This window comes from Colossoma macropomum, unplaced genomic scaffold (genome assembly GCF_904425465.1).
Source record: "Colossoma macropomum unplaced genomic scaffold, Colossoma_macropomum, whole genome shotgun sequence".
Classification (NCBI taxonomy): domain Eukaryota; kingdom Metazoa; phylum Chordata; class Actinopteri; order Characiformes; family Serrasalmidae; genus Colossoma; species Colossoma macropomum.
This window is the reverse complement of record NW_023494805.1, coordinates 10,032,395-10,056,519: the sequence shown is the minus strand read 5'-3', so window position 1 is coordinate 10,056,519 and position 24,125 is coordinate 10,032,395. Positions and strand designations below refer to the sequence as shown.

Below are 24,125 nucleotides of genomic sequence, written 5' to 3'. Positions count from 1 at the left end.
TTATTTCTATAAAATGTGACTGTGAACACTTTTCAGCTAATTCTAATAATAAAATATTGGTAACACTTTATAATAACTGAGCCTAATTAACAGCAACCTTATATAATAGTTACATAAATGGTATAATTCGAATTATTAACCATTTACTAAACATACTGACACACAAATAGTCCTTATATTTGATTGGTAGAGACCTAATAATCAGTTTGCCATATTCATTTAGATATTTGATACTCATAACTCATAAATTATAAAACTTGCAATAATAAGTATTTCCTTACAATAATAAGTATTAATTGAAAACAATGCATAATCACTAATAAGTAACTACATAATTGTAATTATCCTGATTTGTTTTTATGTATATATAACATTAATAAACTCATTACTAATAAATGATATAACTTGCAATAAGAATTTACTTAGTTGCATGAAAAGAATTTGTAATTATCAATGAGTAACTACAAAATAATAGTCTCTATTTTTTTTTAGTTTTTAGTTTTTTTTGCATCATTTGAATTCTCTGGTTACTCTTTGCATTGCATTAAATTTTCATGAAGAATGGACCAATGGAAATGGTCCAAAACGACTTCTAAAAACTCTTGCTTCATTAACTTCCACTACAAGTTAAGAAGGTTTTTTCTTTGTAAAGTTACCATTTTGAAGATATGAGGTTTTATTCCAACACTGATGATGGTATACTATACATATATGTAGAGCATTTAGTGCTTTAATTATCTTTATTTGCCTAACAAGTGATTAATAATTTAAACTGTGACACACACTAATCCACAAGTACCAATTATATTATTATTAACTAGCATTAAAAACTGTTAGATATTGATTAGGATTAATCTATGGGGGCCTGGTTTTATGAAGTTCAATCAAACGTGATAGCAATTGAATGTTTTGACAAAATTTTGTTTTAAGTGAACTATTCCTCTATTATCATCAGCAATATCTCACTCCTGTTTAAGTTTGTAGTTCTGCCTTGTGAATCTGCTTTCTTGTTTAAAGGTAAGTCTATGTTTAAGCCAGCATTTTATCTGTTACAGAGGAAGAGTTTCATAAATCTCTGCTGCATTATGCACGTCTAATAAATATTTGACAATCTTATGCATCATTTTATTGCAATTGGTACTGTCTGTGGAGGTATGCTGTAATGTTATTGACTGCTGAGCTTAGTGTGGAGAGAGAGAGAGAGAGAGAGAGAGAGAGAGAGAGAGAGGGGGAGAGAGAGAGGTGTAGAACGAGGTCTAATGCATTGCGAAGTCAATGAGCCTGTTTAATCATGTTAGCACAGAAACCGAACACTAAGCCTAAATCTCTCACCTGATTCAATTTGGTTCGATTCTTTACGAAATGATTCAATGGATTTGAAGGATTCGATTTTGGTTCAGAATACACAAAAATGGAGAAGCTGTTTACATCACAGAGGAATGTAGACAACAAATACAGCACATTTAAAAATAGAAATAGCCTGAGAATTTTATGTTGGGCAGTTTATATTTCGGCTTTTTGATTTTTATTTGCATACTTTAATGAATATAATTATGATCCGTTATTTAAGCAATAAACCATGACAGGCTGTGTGTCACAGTGACTGTAATGACTAAGAGGTGTTGCAGGAAATCGAGTAGTTTATTGCTAAAACGGTGACAATATAAAACACCAATACATTGTATAATCATTCAATATGTAATTCTCAGTAAGAATTGCAGTAAACAGTTCTTCCACCACACTATACAGTGTTAACAGTTAGAGTGGGCCAGTAACTGCTTAGCAACATAAAGATCAAAGATTATTCCATTAAGTGGGTAATGGTAACACCATAATAAACAGTGCTGTAATTTACAGTGGTTTACAGGAGAAGTTACTTTTTTGAACGTGAGGATGAAGGAACAGTGCCAAGTGTCCAGTCTTTTAGCCTCATCTCCAAGTCACAGAAAAACAGACCTATTAGGAGGTTTTGTTTCTCCATTACTGTGAGGTCGATTCGAGCATGACTACTACTACTGAGGGAGCTCAAAGTTTGAGGGATTATATCAGGTAATTAATTCTGCTATATTATTATAATTTAGCACAGGTGTTAAAACTACAGAGATTGCAGATTCATACTGGATTAAAATCAGGGATTTAGTCGGTAATCACTCAAACCACAACACCTCCCCAGGTAAAACGAACCCAGCTTGAGCAAGGCTTTTGTCAGAATGCACATCCTAAGTGTGTATACTGAGTATTTTACAGTGGTTTCAAACGTTTCTCAATCAGATTTCAGAATCCAAGCTCTCCATTTTACAGAAATAATCCTTCCATTCCAAAATTGCTGTAGCTGAATCGCCACCTGCATCTATACCTTTTTAAACCCCCCAGTAAGCCCCCTTTCCACCATCACCAACACCGCTGACTACCTCCGTTCTACCACACTGCAGTGGAGCTCCACTCTTGGCTCTTTAAATGAGTGGAGTGTAGGGGTCTAACTGGAGGGGGTCAGTGAGGTTCCAGCCAGTGAGAGACCACCTCTGCTGGACTCCCAGGCCAGATCTCACACATGCCCAAGAGCCGGTCAATCACAGTGTGTGTGTTCCTGGGAGGGCTGATTAGGCCTGCGCTTTCCCATCATCCTCCCAGACAGGCCGCTGGAAATTGGCCGGCTCCTGGCAGGGCGCGGGGTTCACCAGGCTTTAGATGGGGGGAGTTTGAGGGGGGTACCTGTCACAGCTCTCCTGCAAATGAATAAAATATCTCTCCCCCCTTTCCCTCTCTTCATCCCTCTCTCTCTCTCTTTCCCTCCCTCTGCCCATCTCCCCTCTCCTGTGCTCGGCTGGAGCCCGACCCTTGACCTCCCTGACTGGAGTGAGGGATGATATGGATAGGCTGCTGAAGAGGGGCGAGAGACAGAGAGAGAGAGAGGGAGAGAGAGAGAGTGAGAGAAGAAAAAGCAAATCTCTGGTCGGTAGTATGCAGGCTAAGACGGTCAGTGGATCTGACACATTGATCTACGCTTCATCTGGACATACTGACGTGTGGCAATTCTGACAAAGACGAGAAAGTGATGCCCAGCACACACAGCGCTTCACCTCGTACCGTTAACACAACACAAAACAACACAAAGGAAGATGAAGGCAATCATCTCCACAAAGCTGCTCGCTTCTGAAAGATCAGGGGGTTGAATTTTTAAGCCTGAAATGTATTTAAACCCTCCCTAAACACTGCAGATTCAATGGTGTGTTTTTATTACATACATATTACATATTAATATCATAGTAGTTATTCAATTAGTCATAACAGTCACTAATTTTTTCATTGTAGTTACTGATTTAATCATTGTAGTTACTGGATAGTAAGTAATCTTGATGTCATTTTGCTACAGAATTTAAATGCAATTACATAAAAACATTCATTGCAGTCATTCATGCAATGAATTACATTTTCCTTTAAATCACATTCCAAATTAACAGCTTTGAGTTCACATTTCTGACTGTATCGGTTGTCAAGAATCAACCAAAGTACTGAAAAACATGTTCCTTTATGCAAAAACGCACAATAACTTATCATAATAAAGCATCTTTTTAACTTGCAAAGACAGATGTGGTATCGATTGAAAGTGTAGAATTTTCAACAGAGCTGTTCCGCTTCTTTCAGTGAGCTACATGTAAAAAAGAATAATTTCTACAAAGTTACACTACGCCTTTATTCTTGCCAGGGTCACTGTGACTTCGAAGGACTAACGGGTCACAGTAAATCAGAGTTGATTGTCAGCATTCATGATCTTGTTTATTTATCATATCTCATGTTTCTAAAACATCTCTCCTCAAAACATCTCTTTTCAAAGACTGCTTAATTAGTTAACCCTTAATTAGTTCATTAGTTATCAGACCAGCCTATTTAGCAGGACTAAATGGCACATTGTCTTCAGAGCACTGTTGTTTCTCCATACTTACAGAGAGGGAGATACATTGTTGTCCGGTTAAACAAGAGATAGTGGTTTAACTAGTTAGTCCCAGTTTGTCAATATGGACCACTTCCTTTAATCATCAAACTACTACATAATTTAGTCGAAAAATATATCCTCATATAATGCACAGGATTGAGTGACAATTTAGTTTTTGCTGAAACTGGACACAATTAAAACTCTACTGTGAAATGAAAGCAAATGAACACAAAGGTACACTCTTAAAAGGTACACTCTTGGAGTGAGAGTCGCCATGGAAATGCCACCTTTGCCCCACTACACAAAAGATTGTGATTAATCATGACTAATTGTTTTAACCACTTGACAGGCCTGATTTATTTAAAACCTTTATATTATTTTCGGGAACCAAAAGAGCAATAATTCTTCTTTGGCATTGCTCAAAGAAGCCTTTACTTTAACCAAATGAACCTGATAAGGCTGGTACACCTACCACCAGAGCCAAAAAACAAAGGAAAGCTTGTTTAAATATGTCACTACAGGAGTATAGCCACATACACGTCTCCATTGGCAACAGTAAAATCATCTGTACGCTACTGTGTTTTCTATCACTGCATAAAAGATGTATGAGGCTTCCTTTATTGGTAGACGCACTGTGTTTATTTCTGAAGCTCATTTGATCAGAGTAACTGTAAAGCGTGACTGATGTAAGACTTATATTCCCATTTCTTGCTCTAAAATGAAGATTGTGACGCAAACCAAACACAAATCTACTGATTTTCAGCTTTGTTAGATCACATTCTATTTCAAATGCAACAACAGCACTGAGAAATTGCTTTAGTAATGGAGAAGATTGGACAAAATAGCAGAAAACAGCCATGTTCTGTGTCTGCCTTAAAGGGTTAACAGCATATGCAACAGCAGCAAGGCTTTAATGAAGGTCTAAAAGGGTTTACATCCCCCCACTTCACCCCACTCCATAAAAAAGCTATCCCTTCAACGAACAGTTAATATCATCCTATATTTTGCAGGGCTATGATGCACAAATTATGACCCCAGCAGTGTTGTGGTGGGCTATAAGTTTGTGGGGTTTATATACAGTGTTTTAAACATGCATGTGTGCACATGAAGCCTTGTGTATGTGGGTGTGTGAGTGTCTGCGTCTGTGTATGTGTGTATGTGTGTGATGCATCTACCCATGGGGCACAATCTGGGAACAATTTTCAGGTGAAATATAATAACAATATTTCCCCGAGCGCAATCCTCTGCTCCTTTCATAACCCTCCCTGATCCAGAACAAAGAGCCAAAGGTCTTTCATGTCTGCTCTTGTCTCGACAAAAAGCCTGTAAAACAACTAAAGCATGCATGAAACGACACCACGGGGAGACCCACATCACTCCATCCCAAAGAGTCGCAAAAACAAAAACAAAAAAAATAACAAAACTATGGAAAACATCCCCCAGGTTAAAGAAAGGTTGTTTACAGGTAATCGCAACGTTTGTCTTCCGAACAGATTAAAAAATAACAATAAAGGATTAGCGGCGCGACTCTCCAACAAGCGCTACGCATGTAGTCTGCTAGCACAGGGGCTTCTTATTTACCGTCTCCATGACAACCGGCCATGTCGGCATGTCACATTTGGTTTATTTTGCCGGTGCAGACCTATGGCGGGTTCGGAGATAATGATCCCGCTCACCTTCCTTCTGGCCAGCAGCAGACAATGGACACTGCTGTCTGAATCCCAATATGGAAATGGATTCAGTTGATTACAAATGAAAGGCCTCGCACAGAGTGGAACAGCTGAAAACAGTGCCAACATCTACTCCGAAAACAAGTTTACCTGATTCAAATATGAGGACAGTGGAGCACAATCTAACCTGGGGTAAAACCTAACATGAATATGTTCTGTATGTAAGTATGTAGTTAAACAGGTTCGAGTAGAATGTTCAATCAGACAGCAATCAGACAGATATTTCTCTAGATTGTTCCATAAAAGCAACTTTATTTATCAGTTTTTCAGTTACTGAGCTGTGTGTGTACATTACAGAATTCACTCTTATATTATTTTAATCACCTTCAATATAGAGATATAGCACCATTTTAAACTTGAACTTCATGCATTCAAATGACACTAAGGGCTAGCCAGGCTAAGAAACAGTGAGAGATGTCCATCACCCCCCATTTAAATTCAGAGCAGTCCATTTTTTTGACAAGTTTTTTTGACATTTTCTTCAAAAACCTGCTATAGGTGTACATTATATATTTTAATGTTACACACACACACATTTTCTAAACTGCTTATCCTTCCAGGTCGCAAGGGGGTATTGGAGGCTATCCCAGCGGTCATTGGCCAGAAGGCAGGAAACACCCTGGACAGGCCATCAGTCCATCGCAGGGCTATTTTAGTGTTATTGTGTTGATACTTGCTCTACTACCTTAGTAGTAGTCAAAAAAAAGTTTTGTCATTTTGTCATAGAGCCTCTGCTTTCCACCAGTCATATTTATTTTGATGGATATATTTTTATTTGTTTAGGTTGGGCAGCTTGTCTGGTTCAAAGAATATAGAAGTGTATTGAATTAGTTGTGTTTTGCACCAATTTTCCAGACTTCAGCAACTTTTTTTAGCTGAATCGCTTTTGGCTGAATCGCTCATAAACAACAGGTACTAGAAAGTTTATGTTTTCATTTGTAGTAGAAATGTATAGGTTGCTTGTGTTACAAAAAATATGTATCTTTCTCAAATAATAAAAAAAAAAATGTCAAAAAATACCTTCACTCCTGCCTGCACTCACTGACCAGTAAAACACAGTGACATGACAGTGACTGAAGAGGAGTCTGGGCCTATAAACCTGACTCACTGCTTCTTATAAATTATATAGCTTTGTGATGGCAAAAATGGTGTTATGAAAGATGCCGAAAAGCATCTTCAGACATATAGAGTCTGCAGTGTCGTCTGTATAGGTCTAATACCTTTTGATGCCACACTGCATACCATCTATACCACCATAAACTGCCAACAAACAGCCAACAGCAACATGCACCTCCAAAGTGTTATGATTTTAATCTGCCTTTACACTGAAGGACTGCCTTTAAATTAAAGGAATGCCTTGCCAAAATATACTAGCATGGCTAAAAAAAGAGACAAGTTAAAGGCACTTAGCATTAAGCCCCTGGCATTCTTCCTTCTTCACACAAACATCCTGGAGGACCAAAGCACTGGACAGTAGTGTTTTCCTTTTCCAGTTTACAACGCTAAGCAACTAAGATTTACTGTGTGTTTGTAGCTAATTGATCAGGCTCATTATAGACAACACAGAGCTTTTTTTATTACTATAAATTTGGCACTATGATAATATTAGCTTGATTACATGGTAAAAAAGTGCTCCATCCCAACAGCAGAATCTCTCAAATGCATGCAATTAAATATTTCACATTAATAATGTGCTTTAAATGTAGGTGTTTGACACATGCTACCCAAATTCTCAATAGATTGAATAGGATATTGATATTCTCCAAAGCCTGTCCAACCTCGCTATAGTTGCTATGGATGAATGCGTTTGTGGGTGGAGCATGGATTGGTCAGTTTGCTTGAGTTTATTGTTTAAGGGCTTTAAGATTCTCCAGAATGGAAAACTCTGGTCCAGTACTCACCTGAAGCTCTGTCTGGAAGAAGAATTTCTGTGGGCACTGCGTGCAGTCGTAGATTTTATCCTCCTGACCGTGAGCGGAGAAGATATGCTGCTGGAGCTTACTGGCCTGGACAAATACTGCACAGAGAGAAAAAGAGAGAGAGAGGTTCAAGTGTTAAACACAGCACAGATGTCTCATACATCAGATTTCTAACTGTGATGTGCTTCAAACAGAGGTTCCTGTTTTTCACTGGTTAACACTGGCTGTGTTTACATGCAAAGATTTTTGCCAATCCAACTGAATACACTGATTATAGATTAAGACTGAGGTGTTTATATGCTCACTAAACTCAACACTCAAAATCTCTGTTTACATGCGCACCAAATTTATGCATAGAGCACAGCTTAGTGTTGACGTTACCATGACAGTGAGCGTCACGTGAGTCCAGTCAGAGTGAGACGAGCAGCAGTGTGTTACCTGAGTTTTCAGCTGGTGTGGTTGTGTTTTTAATTACTTTAAAATAATGTCAGACTCAGGAAAATGTACTTCACGTGTACTTATTAAAGAAGGCTGAGAGGAAGACGTCATGTTCTGAGACACATAAGCTCCTCTGCAGAGCAGTTTCTGCTCCCGCCATGTTGAATGTTACAAACTTTTGCTATGACGCGACGCACATGTGCAGAACGTGAACTTTCCGGTTGGGAATGTAATCGGATACACGTGTTTACATGGCTATTATTCTTCTATTTAATGGATTATTTACAGGATTACCCACCTTGTTCAATTGGATAGACACAGTATTCCGAGTGGCCTCAATCGGACGTATTCTATTCCGATTGAGCTGTTAGTCTGATTATTAACGGATTATTAGGCTGCATGTAAAATAGTGACTTATTTTTTTTTTGTAATCCTGATGAATGAATTCTCTATTCATATTGCTCTTGTTGTGTCATTGTTTTGCTGTCCAGTGTTGACCAGAGGAGGATAGGTTCCTCTCAAGGTGTCTTCCTCTTGTTCTTAGGGAGTTTTTCTTGCCCCTGTTGTCCTTGGCTTGCTCACTGGGGCTTGGACCTGAATTTTCTGTAAAGCTGCCTTATGACATCTGTTGTAAAAAACGTCTGCTATAAATAAGCCTTGACCTGACTTAATTGAACTGATGTTAAACATTCTGGAATCAGGTGTTTAGAATGGAAGGATAAGGCTGGCAATATGAAATAAGCGATGCAAATACGAACACGCTTCAAATATGTGATGCAATGCAATGTCCATAATTCAAGAGCAACACTAAAAAGCAGAGCAATGATTAGTGAAAGTTTAGTGGAAGGCTGTTTCACAGTTACCTCATACTTCTACACACTTTCTAGTGAACTATTTGAAGCTGTGGTTCTGTGAAGCTCCTAATGAACCTCTGCTTAGCAACCACATAAAACTATGAACTGCTAATTTAATCTATTAGCATTAATCCAAAATTGTAATGACTCATCTATTTAAAAAGTCAGAATTCTCCTCTCGTGCTGATATTTTTATTAAAGACCAACAAAAATATGGGCAGACAATTTGGCTAATAAGATCAAACAGACCAGAGACTTGCTTTGAAATTGTCAGCAAATGGTGTAGAGGAGATAATGAGGGCTGTGGGCTGTAGACTGTGCTGGTTGGATGGTGCCGTTTCTAAACTGATCCTATCTTCTCATCTTTCTGTGTCTTATTATGCCAAACTGTCCAATTCTCTCTGTTGAGTGTGCGACATAAGTTTTGATTTTTGATACGTGGAGGTCTGATCCCTGCAAATAAACAAAATATGGAAACCAGCTAATGCTGAGACAGCTCACAGACTCAAACAGCTGAAAGCTTGGAAAGTGGGGATCAATGCAGTCATGATCTGCTGCTTCAGGCTAATTTATACAGGTAGGACAGTGTATTTAATGTGTGGGTTTCTTATGTAGTAATACACAGAAATGCAGTTCTATCGATGCAACATTTTTATAAGATGATCCTTCTTCTGTGAATTTATTGGCTGGTTTCAAAGCAAAAACCCAATTACTGAGTTTCCCATTGTCTGATAACTCAAGTGCACATAAACACATTGATTGGATTATTGCCAAAATCTGATTTTCTGCAGTCATCGGATTAAGTGCATGTAAACGCACTCAATATTACAAATTATATTCAGAGTTATTTTTTAACCATCTCTACTGATACAATCATCCTGAAATTTTGAAACTTTGCAAGGGGCAGCTTTTCAAATTATGTTAAAACAAAAAACAAAAAAAACAAAAACAAATTGAGATGCAAGATTTTGTTATGACAGCAATGATATGCAATTTTATTTTGCCACATTTTGCCACATTTCATAAAAATATTTTTAAAAGGCGTCTTAGATTCTCTTCTTCCACTAAAGAGCTTCCACTAAAGCTCTGAACAAGGTTGCTTAAAGGTTGCTTTAAATATACATGATTCAAACGTGTACAGTAGCTCCACATGAACAAAATATGTTACAATGATATTTTATTTATTATTATTTATATCTAATTTTATACAGTGTAGACTGAAATACTGTAATCACGTGATTTTTTGATGGATTATCTTCCTCGAGATAGAAAAACCACAAGCAGAAAGCACACAGATTTTTTGGTAGGGAGTCAGTATAAGGGTCTCATTTAAATGATAAGTAGATATGTACCAGAGAAGTATGTCAGATGGTGAAACAGCAAAAACAAAATGCTTCTCAATTTATAATCAAAAGTACCTCGCTGTGAAAAAACTAAATTTAGCAGCACGCAGGAAAAAGCGACTTCGTCCTGATTGCATCCAGGTTGCACAAAATAAAACTATTTTGTGTAACCCACATTTTCTCTCCCTCTCTCTCCCTCTCTCTTTCTCCCTATGGCAGTGGGAGAACCAATTGCACCTCTAAATGCAGTGGTCAGAAAAAAAAGAAAAGGAAAAATGGAAAAAAAAAACAATGACAAATGCCAAGGTGGACGGCCCAAATCTGGGCCACTGCAAACATCACAACACGGCTTTGCACAAGTGAGAAAAGCTAAAAATAAGCCTGGCATTTTAGCACCACCATTCAGAGTCCCGTGCGCTAGTAGCTTTGTGCGGAATGGTCAAGCCGAGCATCATTGCGGGCCGCGTGCTGGTGCCAGCCGGGGGAATAACGAAGCGCTTTATTTAGCGGGCCCCGAGCCACCGAGGGGACAAACACGGCAGAAAAATAAACAACCGCAGAAATTGGCATTGCCTCAAGTGCAAAAACATAGTCTCCATTAGTCTACATCGCTAATTATATTGACAATATAAATATTCATGCAGAAGCGCTATTTATTTATGCATAGCCTGAATACAGTCACTCTGATGCAGATGCACAACTTTGGGATGCCACTTTAAAAATACATACTGTGGCTGTGTGCTTTTAATTAAGCCATAGTAAGCAGCGCTGAATGAATGTGCGAGTGTGTGTGCTGGTGTATGCACCCTAATTCTCCAAGGAGTACTTCAAACATGCCGTTTGTTATGGTAGGCCCATGTGTCTATGAACGGCTACTGCGAAAAGTGAGAGAGAGAGAAGGCGAGGGGGGGGAGGAGTCTCGTCTCTGAGGTAAAGGAACGCTGGGAAAGTTAGCATTCTGGGCTTCATTTGAATATCTTACAGGGGGATAAACAACTTTTTCCCCTTCATGTGGCGCAAGGGTGTTGACAGAGCCGGGGGTTATGGGTATGGAGACACATGAAAGGTGGGGCACTTCTCGGGGGGGGCCAACCCGGGTCATTACACCCCGGCGCCTAATGACAACATGGTCAGTATAAGCCTAATGCCAGACTCGTATCATAAAGGCAGTTTTACAAATTGTTTGTCAGCAAAGCCTCACAACTCACAGTAGTTTTTGGTTTTTATTCCTTTTTTTACATCATTTGAAAGGTCCAGCTCGTTTTACGTTACTTGACAAAGACAAATGGTCCATTTTTACTTGGAATTACAGTACAGTAGTGTGCAGAAGTCAGAGACCACTCTTCAACTGCCATTTAGAACAAATTATTCATTTTTCAGCATGAGGGAAAAAGGGCTACATGAATTCTATATACTTTTTTTTTTTCCATGTTTTGTTTTCCCAATTTGGATCCCATTCTATCCACTAGTTAGGACTCCAACAATCACATGATACCACCAGTGTTAGGAGGGTGAAAGCTAGCACAGGCTTCCTCTGAGAGCCGGTCACCGCATCTTTATGAACTGTCACACACGCATTGTCATGTCACTGGACAGCTGAACGTGCTTGGAGGAAAGCGCCAAAAGCACTGGCTAGCCTAAACAAAAAAAGGATAATTACAGTTTTTTTCAGCATTTATTGTGTCCACTGTTTGTCTTTATTACAGCTTCCATTCTTTTCAGGAGACTTGCTTTCAGTTTTCAAAAGAAATCTGCAGGGATATTTTTCCACATTTCCAAAGTTTAGTCTTAGAAGTTGGTTGCATTTTCTGCTTCTCACTGTCCAAATAATCACAAACACATTCAGTGATGTTGAGGTCTGGATTCTGGTGTGGTCAGTTCATTGTTCTGGACACCAGCAGCCTCTTTGTTTGATTTGTAGAGGTTCTATTTTGTCTAGGAGAGAAAAGCTCAGTGAGGCTTCTTGACAGCTACACATCCTTTCAGATCCATAGCGCTGAGTCGTCTTCTCACAGTGGAAGGATGGACAGAAACACCTGTGGATGTTTTCAGATCTGAAGCAGCTTGATTTTCTCCTCTCTCTCAAAGATGAAGGCTTTAAGTGTTATTTATCTGATGGTGAAAGTTTGGGTGGTCTATCAGGTCTGGTAAGAGTCCCATTTTCTCAACTTGTTTGATCTTTTGAGAGGTTTCTTTTGAAATGGGTAATTTTACTTAAGGGCAATTTTGACTGCAAGTTAAATAAATGAAGGGTGGTCTCTGACTTTTGGCCAGAATGGTATGTTAAAGTTATATGCCAGGTAAGCAACATGCAATAGTCTGTGAGCAGGTCTAATAGTGTGTTTACATTATGATGGTAGACAGACGATGGCAAACTGGATGTTCCATATCTTTCAATGGGGCGGCAACAGAAAATTCCGTTTAGCAGAACATTTCACCTGGAGTTCAATTGTCCCAGCTCTTGTTGCCAGCTGCACTGGTGGAATAAACCAGATGTTGATTTTTTGGGGGGAATGTAGACACCGAACAGTCACAGCTGAAGTCAAGTGCACCCAATCATGTACAACACAATTTGAACTTTGACCATTAGCTGTACTGAGGAACATTTGCAGGTGTTCAAAACACTTCATAGAATAAACCAATAAACTGTGGATCACACCATCACAATGCAAGAACACTAATGAGAGTGCCAGAGCAACATTTAAACAGCTGTGTGCCACCACTGACCATGTATCGTCCCTGTGTAGTACCAATACTGCAATGAGGCACAGAATAACATTATTTTTCACTGCTAACATGTAAACGCAGCCAAAGTACTCACTGATTCTTGTTGAAAACATATTCCTTCACATTTTATTGGAGTTATATCAGCTTTTAAAAAGATTTTGTTGAAATACTATTTGTTGTTAAAATGTTGCTGTCAGTTACTGTCAGTGTAAAAGTTAGCCTATAGTCTGGCTAACTTAAATAAGTTCACCTGTAGTGCATTAAATGTATTTACTAAATAGCCTTTAACCCCTTAAATGGCCAGGGCCTGCCAGCAGGTCTAAAGTTTCATTACACCCTTCTATAAGCTAAGAAGAGCTCAGCTAGTTTGCACTGAAGTCCCTGTAGTTACTGAATAATAAGACTTAGTATGTAATATTTCTGGGAATTTAAAGGGGTTAAAATACATTTAAGTTTACATATAATCATAATTGTACAAAAAAATGTATCTCCATTTTTTTTAACTTTAATTTCTCGGCATCGTTTGAGCACAGCAGCTGTTCTTTGCATTGTGTCAACACTTCATGATGAATAGACCAATAAAAATAGTACAAAATTACTTGGAATAAAATCTCATTACATTAATTTATATTACAAGTAAAGAAAAATGTTGCCTTCTCCTGTAAAGTTACCATTTTGGAGATTTTGTTTCTTTTTATGATAAACTTGGGCATATCAAAATGAGATTTTGATATGAAGCAAGTCAGTGATTATGTAGAACTGTTGAACATCGTCATTTGTTCTGAACACATCTTCAAACTGTAATGCCAAGCACTACGTTAAAGCGAGCCTTTACGTTAAGCCTATAATTGTGTCTACATGCTTTCAGGATGATCCGTATGCATTACGCCACATTCTGCTACATTCCTAGCATCCTCTGTATCACAGGATATCAATATTGAATGTGGAGTGGGGAGTTGAGAGCCAGCAGCCAGCGAGACTGAACCCTAGCTACCTCCTGAAGAGTGGCATTACAACCTAAAGCTGCATCAATTTTACATAGGCCGGCTCACTTGATCCGAGGAAAGAGCTACTGACAATGACGGTTTACAGTTTAATGTTGTGTTGCCATGACGCTGCTGGCGGCCAGAAAACGATTCGCTCTGTCAGAGAGAGAACGCAACATTATCTACACAAATTATCTTGTGACATTCATCGATTCATGATTATGCAAACCAAACAGTGAAGACAGGAGGGACTACTGTAGTATATTAGCTTCTCCTAACATTGGCCCGTATTATACAGCGTCACCTCTCACCTCTTTTCAGCCTTCAGCAACTTCAGAGATTTGGTCAGCACCATGTTGACACATTAAGTAACACTGTATTCATGTAGTATCTGATATGCCTATTTGTGTGATCTACCAATGGCAAAACACAAAATAATTAATGCAGATTTTCAGGAGACGTTAATTGATTTAGGTTTATGCAAATACAGTAAAAAAACAGTACTACTACTGTAGTATTTTAGCTTCTTCTGACACTTGTACATATTATAATGATGTTTTTCACCCCCTCACCCCCCTTTCCACCTTACATACATTTCGATAATGTAATTTTTTGATAATTTAGACTTTTGATCTTGTGCAAAAGTTTGTGTACCCCTTGTCGACTCCGTTTTGTTGATTTTCTAAGTGAAAGTAAGTTAACACACCCTCTAGAACTCACTTCAGCATTTTTTTATGCACAATTACAATATCTTTGCTGATTTTTTTAACATAAAAAAAATGGGGGCACATTCCACATTGCATGTTTAATTTTTTCCAGTATGTTGAATTTAGCAAATTCATAGAAATTGTGCAGCAAAATTTGCAAATAAATGCCATAAGTGTGCTCCCTGTGGATGTGGTAACTTATTTGCAATGAAAAAATCAACACAACCTGTAAGTGGTGCCCAAACTTTACATAAGACTGCAATTAGGCCCCATTAATACCTTAAGTAACATTACAGTTAAGCAACGTTACATTTGTTTCGCATCTGATGGGCATAAATATAAGAGCTGCAAATGCAAAACACAAAATTAAGGCAACGTTTGCTGATTTATGATTATGCAAACAAAGCAGTAAAGACAGAAGAGACTAATGTATTATCCCAGCTTCTCCTGACACTGGCCCACATCACATACATGACACTTTTCACCCCTTTTTCAACATTCCATATGTTTCAGCAGTGTAACTTAGTCTATTTCTCCGTATCGGCACGTTAAGTAGCATTATTTTGCTTTAGTATCTGATGGGCCTATTTACGCCAACCCATGCAGTCTAATTCTATGCGGTGCAGAGAATTTTGGCGGCTTTCTTTGGGGCGTATGAAGTGAGACAAAAGTACACAACTCCCTCTTGACTTTCACCTCCACTTCTGGCTTGTTTGTGCGAGTCCTCGCAGTCTAAATCACAAGGCGCTCTATGCGGCGGCTTCTCCAGGGTGAGCAGATATACTTTTAGCTGCGGGCTCCCTTACTTCTGATAGCTGTCAAATTTGCCCTGGGAGACTGGGGCTTCTGTCATCTTCCCGGGGCCTCTGGATCTCTCTTCAACTCCACTTTTCCCTCTTTCCCTTCCTATCTCTCTCATCCCCCATTCTTTCTTTTTTTTTCTTTTTTTTCTCGCTTTGTCTACATTTCCCTCCCCTGTCCTCTTGCTTTCCCCTCAAATTCTCCCTCCCCTCCCCTCAACTGATGCTTCTTTTCCTCTCAGAGCGAGTCATTTTGTCCTCTTTTCTTCACCTCTCCTATCATTCTCTTCTTCATCAAACCGGGAGCGCTCATCCTCTTGTATTCCTAATGCATTTAATGTGAGAAAATGGTAGAAGGAAGGAAGTGAACAAGTTTTAAAATAGCCCATCCTAAAGGAGATGTAGTAGGTGATTTCGTGTCCTGTGAAAGGCCTAAGCCTTTTCTGAAGATCCTACTCATACAGAAATGTAATTTGCAGAAATATATTACAATATATTGTATGTATATTGTAGCATATATCAACAAGACACTGAAACATATAAATATTTTGATAAATAAATACATCTGACTGCACATTTTAAACACAGGAGCTACAATAGCGATGCTTGTTCAAGGTTTTGCAATTGACCTATTGCCATATGTAAACATAGAAATGATTGTCTGGATCCGACAGAATGTGCCACGCCACCCCCAAACACCCAACTCCCACACAATTTTTGGCTACCAATTTTCTCCTCACTTAGTTAGGTCTTCAAGTTAGGTCTTCTCCTATCACAATGCTACTGAGCTGGGAGGGTGAACGCTAGCACATACTTCCTCCAAAGTATCTGTATGTGCTAAAATGTCATATAGGTATGATATATGTGCAAGTACATATATCCAGTAATATGATCTGCTTGTATTTGTATGTGTATTTATATGTGAAATTACTTATATGTAATATGTCCCATATGGATTGCATATGTAAGTATCTATATGTAATAATAATGTGTAATAACATGTAGAATTTGACCTGTTTTATATAAAGCATACTATATAAATAGTACGCTTAATAAAAAACAGTTTGCTCAGCAACATTACGTAAGTACATGTAATAAGAATGTCCTAATCCTAACTCTAAAACTAATCCTAATCTTAATCTCAGTAACTAAAGAGAAATGGTTTTGCTCTTTCAGTTGTAAAAAATGAAACATGCAGCTTTTGTAAGGCAGGTTATTTTCTCTTTTTCCTGCACTGCCAGGACATCTTTGTCCTGACAATGTCTGAAAACAAATGTGCACGCGCGCGCACACACACACACACACACACACACACACACACACACACACACAGGAGAGTAGGTACGCATGTCCATCCGTTAGTCCACTATGGCCGTCCTGTTTCCTCAAATCACTCTCATCCTTCCTGCTCTGCAGCTGCAGGAAAAAAAAGTGCTCCCTCCTTCCCTCTCTTTCTCCTACTTCCCTCTCAGTGCCACCCCACCCACCTCTCTCTCTCTCTCTCTCTCTCCTCTGTGTCCTGATCGATAGCAGTGCAGGGGGAGAGAGCTGGGACCTGTCTGTCAAAGGCTGCGATGGAAAATGAAAGCTGGGATGAAAAAAGCATGCTCTGTATATTAAATACAGGCAAGGCCCTGGTAGACTAATGTCAATAAGCAGCTGCTAAATGAGACATGGAGAGGAGAGAGAGGGGGATGGAGGGAAGGGTAGGAAGAGAGAGAGAGAGAGTACAGGAGAGGCACAAAGAGACTTAGGCACTGGTCTTTGCTGTAATTTAATAGTTGGTTGTTCCTGCAGTATCTGGTTGATAAATAGACAGGCAAGATGCACTTACTATTGTATTGTGGACTGTTGATAGAAAGTGCTACGTAGCGCAGAACCTGGTTTTATGGAATCCATTTATAATGGCTGAGCGAGAGAGACTCTGCTTCTTTTTCAGCGAGAAAATGGCCTGTAGTTTTGTGGGGAACACCTGGCCAGGGACTTAATATAGCACTTATAGAAATGTGCTTTATTCAACATTCCTCTTCCTTGATCAGATTTGTACAGAGCCATTTTGTGTGATAGGTGAAATTCTCAGCTCATTCTAGGTGTTGACATATTGATGTAAATTATGATGACACTGGCAAAAACTTGTGATGCACCAAAATGAAAATTCTTGAAATCAATTCAGGATAAACTCAGCCAAAACTGACACCAAAAGAAAGGGTTTTAAGTACGCCTTTGAATTAACATAATAATACTAGGCAATAATTACATGTTGGGAATGAGAACCGGGAGATCTAGGGGACTCATTTAATTTTGAACAGCTTGCTAAATAATATTAAATATTAAAAGTCGCAAAATTACTAAAATAAAATAGTTCAAGGATTCCCAAATGCATCTAAAGCTGAGTTCCAGCTTTGCTATCATAAAGGAAAACACCTTGTTTATGTAAAGCATGTGGATGAGGCTTTGGGCCTCCCTTCTAGTAGTCTGAAGTTTCTCCAGCAGGGGGTGCTTCTAGCTTTAGAGTTCGTCATTAAGAGAAGGAACAGCCATAAACCTCAGCAGGAACTAACAAGCACACAGTAACAACTTTCAAAACTAGAGGTAAAGAAGATTATCACCAAAACATTATGAGCTGCTCAGGATTATTTATGTTATTCCCTTTAAATCAGTTAAAAAGACTGTATAGAAAGCAACTGCAGTGGATCACGTTTGAGTGTTTCACTGTTGATCCGCTGCTCAAACTGTTTGATCCACTGTGTTGATCAGCACATGACAGCGAAGAAAACAGTGTCAGATTATCACACTTGATTGTAGATGTTTAATCTTTTGCCTTTTTTCAGCCAGAATTTTCAGTCTTTTTTCTCTTTTGGTAGCCAAAATTTTGGTGCATCCTTCTATCTAAAAAATTCAGTACTATTAGATACAGTTTTTGGTCTAAAAGGTACAAAGGAACAAAGCACTTTAACATTTCTCTTCCTTGATCAGATTCATACGGCAGGTTTGGGTTCTTTTTCCATGACTGTAATTCAATTCACGGTTTATTTTGTCTGGTCAGAGAGTGAATTCTTGGTTTTGCATCTAACCTTGACAATGATTAAGATAACTATAGCAAAATGAATGGCAACAGTATTGGGCACATTATAATGTTCTTATTAAGCCTTACTGAGCCCTTAACTGGCTAATTAACTGGCTGCTCACACAGATCATATACAGCACACTGTTCATCCACCTTGTAGATGTAAAGTCAGAGACGATAGCTCATCTGCTGCTGCACAGTTTGTGTTGGTCATCCTCTAGACCTTCATCAGTGGTCACAGGATGCTGCCCACAGGACGCTGGTGGCTGGATATTTTTGGTTGGTGGACGATTCTCAGTCCAGCAGCGACACTGAGGTATTTGAAAACTCTAGCAGCACTGCTGTGTCTGATCCACTCAGACCAGCACAACACACACTAACATCACATCAGTGTTACTGCGGTGCAGAGAAAAACCACCCAAATAATACCTGCTCTGTGGTGGTCCTGTGGGGGTCCTGACCACTGAGGAACAGGGTAAAAGGGGGCTAACAAAGTATGCAGAGAAACAGATGGACTACAGTCTGTAACTGTAGAACTACAAAGTGCACCTATATAGTAAGTGGAGCTGATAAAATGGACATTGAGTGTAGAAACAAGGAGGTGTAGATGAAGTGGCTGGTTGATGTTCACAAACAATAATAAATAAAGAAGAAAATAGCTAAGTATTAGGTTTGCCATACCCTGGATGTTATAATTATCCCACTGTCTCATCATTCATGCGTACACTGTCCAGAAGTCTGGCATGGGCTTTTGATTGAACTCAGCATTCAAAAACCCACACGTAGCATTTTCTGTGAGGATCTCTGGCTCAGGAGTTGGTGAGTGAAGTGCACGGTGGCACAGCTGTTTGTGCTGTCTGTATCAGAGAAGGACCTGCGTAACTGTGTAGGCGGCTAATGGAATGAAACGCAGATTACATGAAGTGGAAATGTCAAAAGTTTGAATATTTTTATGCACCCTTTATGTCATTTGGCGACTCGTACCTCATTTTGGGAACCCCTGCTTGAGAGCAATAAATGTGTTTTAAATAATGTGGTTATTTTGCTAATGTGCTCATTTTTTGATTCTTATCAATATCTCAAAAATGTATCACTAACTAGCTCTAAACATAGACATGCTGACCGTCTAAAGTCACACTGACCCTTTAATCTAAAGTTAAGACTTAGCCAGTTAACATGTACTAAGGTGTTTCCCAAGTGCTCATTTGAACATGGTCTGCATGAACAGTGCTTATTAACACAGCTTCTAGTTAATATCTCGTGCTAGTTACAGGTTTGGCAATCTGGCAAAAATGTTATATCACAACATTTTAAGTAGTTTTTACAAGACACGATATGACTCGATATATATCTTTCTGACATTTGATATGTCGGAAAAGACAAATTAGTGCCACATTTAAAAAATATTATCAAAAATATGAACACAGTGATTTGTATTCAACAAAAGTCATACTGCACTGCACTAAATATAGTTACACGGGACCAGTTAAGCTCACTTTTTAGTTAAACATGCAGTTGGGAAATATTTTTAAGTACAGACAATATCCATGACATACTTCCTAAAGCCTATTGTGACATAATTTATCACAATAATGATTAATACTGTCATATTGTCCAGCTCTACTGCTAGTTTGTATGTCATCAGGTTGTCTTAGCAAAGCACTGGTTGTATGTCACAATAAACAATGTGCAAAAGATTACGTTCTCTGAAAAATGATTAATTCACTCCAGCTCTGGCTTAATAAAGTAGTACTGAGCAGCCAGTTGGTCAGCAGCTACTGGCCTGATAAGAGCACTATAATATCCCCCTATATGAAAGTGTTGCCAAATTATTTCAATTTTTAATTAGTGTTCATTTTGTCATTTGTCATGAACAACAGTGATGATTACCCATGAATTCCATGTTGTTCTAAGAGCTCTAAGGTCAGGATTCTGAATAGGACCTGACTGATATGACAATTTGGTTACAGACATCAATTTTGAAGTAATAGGAATTAACAAATTATTAACTAATGAGTTAACTGGTAACATAGGCCAATTAAATTATGTATGCTTAAATAAAAACAGACTCCTAAACTTTTATTGAAATGGATAAGTTGTCACTTGTAAATTGTCAGAATTAACAGTCACTTCTCAGTCATAAAATTTCTTAAATTCAAATAAACAGCAGAAATCTTCATTAATAAATTGATTAAAAAAAACAAGCCACTCATAACTTATAACCAACTAATTAACATTTATAACTAACCTGATCACTGAATCAGCTAAATCTTAAATCAGGTAAATAACATGAACTTTCATAAAGGCTTAACAGTCAAATGCACCAATTTAAAGTGTTGTTACATTTATCAAAAACACATTAAAACTAAAATAAAACACATTTTTATTTTCTTTTAAACTTTCTGTCTTTAATTTACATTATATAATGTTTGTGGTATTAGATAATATTATGGGTTCTTTATTACCAGGATTTCTGCTGACGTTGATAAATCTATGAACCCATAAAGGGGAAAGTCATGTAGAGCAGTTTGGTGTGAAATGGTTCACTGTAGAGAAACTTACTGACTCTAAATGCTTTACAGTGGTGGTGAAAGGAACCAGGTGTCACAATGTCTACAACACAACTATAGCTATTTTATTTACTATCAAAAAACACCAATGAACCAACACAAGTCTTCAGAGTTTTTATACGTAATGGTGATGATGGTAAAATAGTGATAAATCCCAAAATATAACTACTTCTTTGGGAACTATTTGCCTTGCAGCACCTTGCATGTACCTCTCTGCCATAAAGGTTTTCCAGTTTGAGGCCAAAATCATATCTTAAAACTATCATAAAACAATGTCTCAGACATCAGGCAGTGTGTAATAACTTTCAGATGTCTGGTTCCTATCACCACCACTGTGAATGACTCTGACTCCTTTGTTTCTTTAGTTTCTCTCAATTTAATTATGGAGAAATCTTGAAAATTTGGTAGCATTCCTCTTTAACATGGGCTAATTTTATTGGCCAGACGATATATGGGTCAGGCCCTAGTTCTGAAGTCACACTAGCCTGGCCTGAGGGATGTACACAGAGGAAAGGCACACAATGTAAGCGCTCCATACCTGAAGCCTGCGAGCTCTAAATAAAGGGCTGCTAAACAGGCGAGGAGAGGGAAGTGGGGCGAGGCGAAAGCTTTGTCCACGGAGAAGAGTGATGAGGCTTAGCAGGAGCCGAGTGGCAAACTGCAGCTAACAGCTTTGCAGATTTCATTATCCAGACAGTTAACCCTGCTGACACCAGTGTGGGGAGCGATCCTCTCAGGATGGGGTCCGGCACCCCCCACCACCACCTCCACTGCTCCGAGACTGATGAGATCATTACCACCAACATCCACAATTAGCATGTCCCCCTCTCTCTCTGACTCTCTCTCCCTCCCTCCCTCCCTCCTCTCTCTCTCTCTCTCTCTCTCCCTCCCCCTCCCTCTCTTTGATTCCTCATCTTTCTCACTCCATCTCTCTTAATTTCTCCTGCAGGTGATGCGGAAAGAAAAAAAAAGGCACTGATTTCAGTCTGAATGATGGCAGCCTTAGACATTCAACGTGTAGTTTGTGGCAGATTAGCACTCACATGTTTTAAAGTATAATTAGTCATATTATAGTACTTGAATACTTTTTGAGTATAATTACAGTCAGATGCAAAAGTTTGAACTCCTCAGGTCAAATTACACGTTTTGTTGATTATTGAGGTTAGAAGTGAAAGCAAGTTCAAATAAGTCTGTAGGGGTCAAGCTTAAATACAGCATTTTTCTGCAATCTTTAGTGCACTGTTTATATTTATATTTTATATATATATGCCTGTGCAAAAGTTAAGGCTTTGAGTATTGCGTTTCAATATGTTATACACATACATACATATATACATGTATGGAAGAACATTTGGGAAGTTATTGTTTGCGAGTGCACTGAGAGAATACAAAGACAACTCAGTCATGTCATCGTGTCTTCGGAGCATGTGAGTGATATACTAATGTCACCATATCTTTATCAGTGTAACACTGATCTGAATTTGAGACCTGAACATTGCGCAGGATCTTCTTTTGAGCCTGTGCGTGTGACATCACTGCATAAAGACGTGTGACATGAAAAACTCTGCAAAATATGACCTGATGCTTCTGACTTTTTATTAGTTTAATTATTATACTTTAAATGATTATTTCAGGCTTTATAGGGCGTCTCGCAGCAGTGCACACACCATATTTTAACAGACACCATATTTTAGTAGTTAGCTAACTATGTAATCATAGCATAACAACTACTGTTCTTTTAATTTTTGATTTTCTTGCTTTAGAATAACAAGCATGCTTTAGAAAAAAGCTGCAGCTTTTGTATAATGCTGTGAACGCCTGTTTGCTAGCTAATTTAGCTAATGTAAGCTCAGATTTAAGTAGTCTCACTAGCCAGACTTTCTGCTTATCTTCACAGAGTCCGGTGTGCTTTGTTGTCTAACTTTGCCAAGAAAGTGCATTGTTTGACAGGAAAGGGCCAACTGACTGCATATCAGCCAACCATAAGTTTTTGTTACTTCACCCACATTTTCTCTTGTACTTTCAGTCATAGAGAATTCCAATGCTTCTTCCGAATCACAGGAAGCCACATGCTGCTAATGGAACATCAATGTATTTGGAGAAGAATGCTAACTGATGATTCTTTTATGTTAGACTTGTAGACTGATGGGAAGGATGACCATCCTACCCACCCAGAGAGAGTGAGGTCAGTTGTGCTCTTTTTGACTCCTGGCTACGGACGGCTGTGGCATCATCGGGGATTGAACTCGCGATTTTCTGCCGATAGAGCCAATGGCAGACAGTTGGCGCCACTTGGAGGCTTGGGCCTTTGGTTTTGTGTCACGTGTGGACGGAGCTTCTGGGGCTGAATATTCAAGCATAAGTAGCCAGTAAACCCTGTGAAACCTTCTTTATGTAAGATGAGTGTTAACCTTATTCAAACTTTGATTCCGTTATTCCATAATTCCATTATTAATACTTTGAAGTGAATTATTCCTGTAGCAGCAGGGATTTTCCTGTAGCTGTAGCCAATATGACTGTGTCTGTGTCTCTAAGCATTACAGCCCAACATTAAGTGAGATGTGATGTGAAAATAACTGGAAATTTGTCATCACACAAATGTAATCTTGGGTTACGCTCAAGTTAAAAAAAAAATCTACAAGTTTGCCATAAGCCAGTGTGCCAACATGATTTTGGCTGATTCTCCACACTTCACCAGCTTCTACCATAGTGAGCTCAACTGTATCATCAATCATATTTCTCCATCATATTACTTAGAGATAATGACAGTTTCTTCAGCCTCAGTCTTAGTGTGCTTTTTTACTCTAGCTTTAGCTGTGGTAGTGTTTGGTATAAGTGTGTTTGAGTGAGCTTTTCTCCAGTTTAGTCTTTGCTAATTCCTACTCACTAGCCATAATCCATGATGCTACCAAGCTGGGAGGGTTAGCAACAGAATGTGCCTCCTTTCAGACAAATCTTTTCAAATTGCCACAATGTTGTCGGACAAGTCAACATGCTTGGAGGAGAACACTAACAGTGCATTTACACAGGTCCGGTGCGGAGACACACAA

General features: G+C 38.7%; 1 protein-coding gene across 5 annotated transcripts in view; it reads right to left on the bottom strand.

Moving 5' to 3' along the window:
- Positions 1-24,125, bottom strand: part of LOC118826481 (zinc finger protein 521) — a 201,829-nt gene that overhangs the window by 28,245 nt on the left and 149,459 nt on the right. For all 5 annotated transcript variants that reach the window (XM_036597466.1, XM_036597467.1, XM_036597465.1 and 2 more), the window contains one exon: positions 7,566-7,681. In XM_036597466.1, the coding sequence (XP_036453359.1) occupies positions 7,566-7,681 (116 nt within the window). The remainder of the gene's footprint in view (positions 1-7,565; positions 7,682-24,125) is intronic.